A 6,298-nucleotide genomic window follows, 5' to 3' on the forward strand; every position below is an offset into this window, starting at 1 on the left:
TTTAATTCTCTTTTGCAGTACAATTTCAAGTTGATTTAAAACATTGCAAAAGAAGGTATGATATACAAACTTTCATCTTCAACACTGTATGAGCTTTGAATATCAAATGGCTTACAAAATTTAATCTCTGACATTTTTATAACACGCCTTTCCTCACTTCGTAGTACTCTGAATGCATGAAGATGCTCATCAAAATTCTCTGTAAATAGTTTGTTTACCAATAGATAAATGAGATTGTCAACCAAAAGTACATCACTTATTTGACAAAAGACTGGCATTTCATTTTCCATTGCACTGCAAACGACAAGTCCAGCTCTATATTCGACACCATCAACTTTAACCCAACTGGTTGAGAAGGCATCTTTTGACAAGATCATTTCAAGGATATGATTGCTGACCACATTCTCCTCTCTAAGGGTAAATGATTTAATCGGCCCAAACTCATTATGTTTGAGGGTAAAGGATTCCCAATGATAAGCAATGGCCATCTGATGCCTTTTAGCCAACGATTTTGTTATGTTTTTGAAATTTTAAAAAAAATCTTTGAACATCTTGTGTTTGGCCTCAAACCTCATAAATAACATAAATAAATACCACATAAATAATAAGGGGCCAATTTTCCTAATTGAAGAGGGGTAATGGATCATAAAATGATGCTTGGGTATTAAATATTTCTGTGGGTACAAGTACATAAATAATTTATGGTGGTCAGCAATCAAGTGCTTCAAATAAACTGTCATGCCTTAAGTGAGACAAGGCGAAAACACAATGTTCATTATTTGTAGTAACAATAGCAACAAACTCAATTCTGTGCAATGGTGCCATAAATCTGCTCATCTGAAAATGGAAGACTTAACCCTTGGCTTTCCAGTATCTTTATATAATTTATTAAGGGTTCCAGTATGACATTAAAACCGTACTTACTTATATCTTGTGTGTGAAAAAGTGATAACAAATGAATGTTCATTAAAACAGAATTAAATTTGGGGGGCAAGTTTCTTACAATAAAATAAAGACAGCCAATTTTGTGAATTACACGTTTGGAGCCAAGGGGATTGGCAGTTTCAAAATCATCATAGTATATTTGGATTTGTAATGCATGTCTCTTGGTTGTAAACAAAGGGTGAGTTTTAAAATAACTGCCATCGCTAAAATCTGTAAAAGTGTCAGTCTCTAATCTACAGTCTTTCCTTAGGAGATCACAAATGTCTGGATTTCTGCACATGAATTCCAAGGTTTCTAAAATTGGCACATAAACAAAAGTATCTTTAACTGGTACTTGGTCATAAGTACCAGATTTCTGATTTAGTCTGCTGTCATATCTCATTCCAAGTGTTATCTCAACTGGTTCAGCCACTCCCCATTTTTCTTTAAAGTATTTATTTCGTTTCCATTCGGTATTCAGATTTGTGAATGGGTTTTCTAATTTTTCAAAAGATTCATTTATCACAAATTTGTAGGGGTCACTTGTAGGTAAAGCAGAAAGCATGTTATGCTTTGCTTGTGAGTGAAGTGTATCTGTTAGTTCCTCTAAATCTCCTACAATTGAGGTCACTAAACTGTTTGAAATCCCACTTCCCTGTAATTTTGCCACAATGGATTCACACAATTCTTTAGTTGAATCTTTAGTAAGCTCAGAATCATTGTTCTCAGAAGAAACACTGGAACAAGGGGATTCATGCTGGGGATTCATTTGGTCATCTAAAGTATCTACTCGAGATGAACTTGCAAGTGGCTGACTCGAGGAACATCCAACTGTTGAAGTTAGAGCAATTTTCTGAACATTGCTATGAACATTATTAAGGTGCTTACGAAAACCTGCATACGTTTGAAACTGATGCCTACAACCTTGCTGTGAACAAATTAACTTGAACTTAGAACCAGGATAGTAACTATGTTCACCTCTTAAATGTGAAATCAACTGTTGACTGCTGTGGTGCTGTGTCTGACAAATAAAACAGATCAGCATTCTCTCAACAATGCTCAGATTTTAAGACAAGGTTACTGTCTGATTAAGCAGTCTGGCTCTCAAGTCTTTGACTCTGGGTGACTCCTTCATTTTCCCTACATCAATGTTATACACTGTTGTCTGCAGGAATGTGTAAAAGCTCACAAGTGCAGTATCATAGGACAAATTGAACACAAAATGTGCCTTAAAAAGTTCATCAAATTCCCCAAGGGAGCGGTTTGCCTGGCATGGGATGAGATGCTTATCCAAGGTGATGTAGAAGCTGTCAGTCTTGCTTTTCTGACGTCCAACTGCAAGGAGGTACGGGTGCTGATGCCGGTTGTTTCGGAGGTGCTCCTCCAAACTGGAGCATGACTAGGGTTAGGATGAACACTGAACATTAGACACAAAAATAATGTGCATAATGTCACAGAGAAAACAACATTATAAAAGCGATTTTTCAAACATTGACTCATTGACTAGTGAAATATGGGAATGCCAATGAAGACTTGATTTTAATCTCATTCATGTTTTGAGCAACCAACAACACATTATTAAAATGCCACTACCTTATGAAAGATTACAAGTCTTTCAACAGCATTACATGCACTGATTTTTGGAGACTTCGGTCCTCCTGGTAGTGGTGGAAGAAGATGTATCAGTAACAGAAGGGATGCCATTTCCTGGTCGTAGACTGAAGACAAAGATTCACATGAATTAATTAACTGAAATAGTTAAATGTAATACTTTTTAAGTTTGATTAAGAACAGAGAGCATTCTAAACCTTAATTTGTTTTGTTCATGTTTAGCCTAAAATTTGTTTTCCAGATTAAACAAACTAATCCAGAAAACAACCATCTTATAGGTTTTGGTGTTGCTCATTTTAATATTTTTCTCATCAAAACAATACAAGTAACTATAACTGCAAATTTAGCAAATCCTCCAAAACAATTAAATCAAATACAACTTACTTCTTGCCTCGTCAAGATCACCTTCTGCTGATAGCAACAACTGACTCAACTCTGCTGTTGATGATAGCTGCTTGGCTTCTTTTATGACATTTGGCCTGAAGAACGTGTCCCACTTTTGAAGCAGCCTGGAGGATATCTCAGCATCAAAGAGGAGAGTGAAGTCTTGATCCACCTTTAAGAAAGAAGATATTAAACTATAAACAATACTCTCAATTTGCATGCCATTGAAAACATGTTATTCCAAACTTACCAGCCCCTTTGTATCCAGGAATCTTGGGAAGGTGGAGAGGATATCAACACTAGAGCCTGGATCTTTAACAAGCTTCTGGCGATGCTGAAAGGTCTGTCTCATCTTCTGGAAAATTAGTAACTTTTCTGTGGCATGGTTGAGCAAAGACATGGCCTCTTTGCAAGCATCCCCATCAAGCTGATCTTCAAAATTAGTAGCCCTTTGGCATTTAGGGCCTCCTGGAGAAACATCAAGAGAGCTGTCTTGTACCACAGATCCTCGACGAATCTTCCTGTGGACTGTTTTCATACGCCAGGCGATGTATCCTGTGTTGCTTGCAGCATCATAGAAGTGTTCCTGAAATATACTTTTTTTTTTAATCCTTTGTCATGTTAGGATTAAAATATCAAACAATCAAATTTCAGTGTCATAGAAACAGCTTGTGTCATAACACTGCAAGTATGACATTAAAGTGCCATGCAAACAATAACAATGACTTACGTAGCCTTTCTTAGAATATGGATCTCTGAGGGAAGGGAACAGCACCACGATGCCATGAGCATACTGTTCTCTGATTGCTTTAGTTGGGAGTTGCCTAAGAGAAAGTATCAAATTAGTTATCGTAATTTACACAATGACAATTCAGTTATTGGAGTGTAAAAAAAACATGCTAAAACAAATACCCGTGTGTATCAATCATGTGAGACACCAGAATGTTTATCATGTGTCTTCTTGTGGCATCTGTAAGAGTTTCTGTTTCTTGATACTCCTGTAGTACTGCTTCACCACCAGACTTGAATTTAAGCACATCTTCAACCAACTAATAAAAAATAAAAACATGAGAATGGTGATTCACACATTTGTAGAAACTCAAAGGGGGAGGAATAGTTCACACAAAAATGTTAATTCTGCCACTAATAAAGAAAGAAAAAAAAAGATCTTCATATGTGCTCCGAAGATACACAGAAGTCTTGCTGATTTGGTATGAAACAAGGGTGATTTTTTTAATGACATGATTTTAATTTCTGGGTGAACTAACCATTTAAGAGTAGCACAAAAATCAAGCTTTGTTCTAACCTGTTTAGCAGACAGTGCAGATGTATACTCAGTTCTTGGTCTTTTGTTAGCGACCTCATCTAAGATTACAGTTGATGCACTTGAGCTGCATGAGTCAGATGTCTCAGATATGGAAGAGTAGTCTGAAAATTCTAAAGAATTAAAAAATATTAAATATGTTAATGACCAGCACAAGGATCAGAAACATGTCTTTTACATGCTCATTTATCATATATTTATTCAAAGTGCTTGATAATATTAATACCTTCCTCCTTTCAAATTCATTCATCAAACTCACCATCGTTTGAGAAAACGGTCAGCACCACATTGCTTTGTCCAACGAGGTCGCTGAATATTTCTGCATCGACTTCAGTCCCTGTTGCATCCTTGAATAAAACTTTTGCATCCGGAGGCAAGCAAAATCTCTCGATGACTGAAAAAGATGAGAAGATAAAACTGAATGTACTTTACATGTAAAGATTAAGAAATCATACAACATTGATATAAATAAAATACAACATTTATATATAAAATATGTATCATATTTGAATCAAGTGAAATAAAACATACCTTTTAGATTAAATAGCATAAAGTCAAACCGTCCATCAATACAATCCAGTTTCACATACTTCTGCTGTTCGCTGTACTTGACCTGGACCAGCATTTATTTATTTATTTTTTTAACTGCAAATGCGTATGACAATGTTGATCAGTGTAAATGAAGAACACTGTATGGCTACACGACATATAATTTTAACATCAATATCTCGATATGCAGATGCACACAAGTCACGTACATCATTTTAATTAAATTTTGGCTTGCAATAATTTGATCCATTGTTAGTTAAATCAAAACGAGGGAGCGTATTAGAACATGACCACGATTTATATGTGGTAGCCTACGTTATGCATGATCATATCGTTTATATTCATGCATAAAGAGAGAGATGATACCGTGGCCACGACTTAATAATTCGTTACCTAATTATAAATAAAATAATTCATTTTAGATGTATGGCAGGTAACGTTAACGTTAGGCTAAATTGTGACCACGAAGTAGGCCACAATTCATGTCCTCGTTTTGATTTAAATGATTAACTTGTCCACATGTTCTATGTAAGGCTATGTAGCCTACTGTACGTAATATTCCACATGCTGCTGTTGCATTCATTGCATCAATCATAAATGTTTAAGTAGTTTGGTTTAATTTGACTTACCGTTCAAACCTACACAAGGACATTCGCGGCGCTTTTTCCTACGAACCAAGAAATGAAATGCAACTGCGTGGCGTGTGCGCGGGCGCAACTGGGCGGAGTGTATTAATTATTACATCTTTAAAGGAGTTGGTTTAACACTGATGATAAACTCTGTCAAATAACTCCAACTCCCAACACCATCTTACTCTAAATGTGTTAAAATTACTCTTTGGGTGTTGAAATCAACTCGGAAATGTTTAACACCCAAATTTTAACACTCCAGTTTTTGCTGTGTGGAGGAAGAATGGAGAGGCACACAATCTAAGATGCTTGAAGTCCAGTGTGAAGTTTCCACAGTCTGTGTTGGTTTGGGGAGTCATGTCATCGGCTGGTGTTGGTCCACTGTGCTTTATTAAGTCCAGAGTCAACGCAGCTGTCTACCGGGACATTTTAGAGCACTTCATGCTTCCTTCAGCAGACAAGCTTTATGGAGATGCTGACTTCATTTTCCAGCAGGACTTGGCACCTGCCCACACTGCCAAAAGTACCAAAACCTGGTTCAATGACCATGGTATTACTGTGCTTGATTGGCCAGCAAACTCGCCTGACCTGAACCCCATAGAGAATCTATGGGGCATTGCTAAGAGAAAGATGAGAGACATGAGACCAAACAATGCAGAAGAGCTGAAGGCCGCTATTGAAGCATCTTGGTCTTCCATAACACCTCAGCAGTGCCACAGGCTGATAGCATCCATGCCACGCCGCATTGAGGCAGTAATTAATGCAAAAGGGGCCCAAACCAAGTACTGAGTACATATGCATGATTATACTTTTCAGAGGGCCGACATTTCTGTATTTAAAATCCTTTTTTTTATTGATTTCATGTAATATTCTAATT

The 6,298-nt window shown here is 36.8% G+C and overlaps 1 protein-coding gene across 1 annotated transcript; it reads right to left on the reverse strand.

Moving 5' to 3' along the window:
* Window positions 1-1,990: 1,990 nt before the first annotated feature.
* LOC127627248 (uncharacterized) lies at window positions 1,991-4,845 on the reverse strand. The gene is made up of 6 exons (XM_052103589.1): window positions 4,503-4,845; window positions 3,832-3,968; window positions 3,650-3,743; window positions 2,920-3,091; window positions 2,518-2,582; window positions 1,991-2,323 (listed from the first exon to the last, which is right to left on the reverse strand). Exons 1-6 carry the CDS (start codon window positions 4,503-4,505, stop codon window positions 1,991-1,993), a joined length of 804 nt encoding a protein of 267 aa, XP_051959549.1. The 5' UTR covers window positions 4,506-4,845.
* Window positions 4,846-6,298: the final 1,453 nt, after the last annotated feature.

This window comes from Xyrauchen texanus, chromosome 33 (genome assembly GCF_025860055.1).
Source record: "Xyrauchen texanus isolate HMW12.3.18 chromosome 33, RBS_HiC_50CHRs, whole genome shotgun sequence".
Lineage (NCBI taxonomy): Eukaryota > Metazoa > Chordata > Actinopteri > Cypriniformes > Catostomidae > Xyrauchen > Xyrauchen texanus.

What these genes read in the sequence shown, in the direction of transcription:
- LOC127627248 (XM_052103589.1), bottom strand. An exon ending in CACATGATTGATACACACGG is followed by an intron (nt 3,744 to 3,831) that starts GTATTTGTTTTA and finishes ACTTTCTCTTAG; the next exon opens with GCAACTCCCAACTAAAGCAA. An exon ending in CATATTCTAAGAAAGGCTAC is followed by an intron (nt 3,092 to 3,649) that starts GTAAGTCATTGT and finishes TCTTTCTTAAAG; the next exon opens with GTGGATCAAGACTTCACTCT.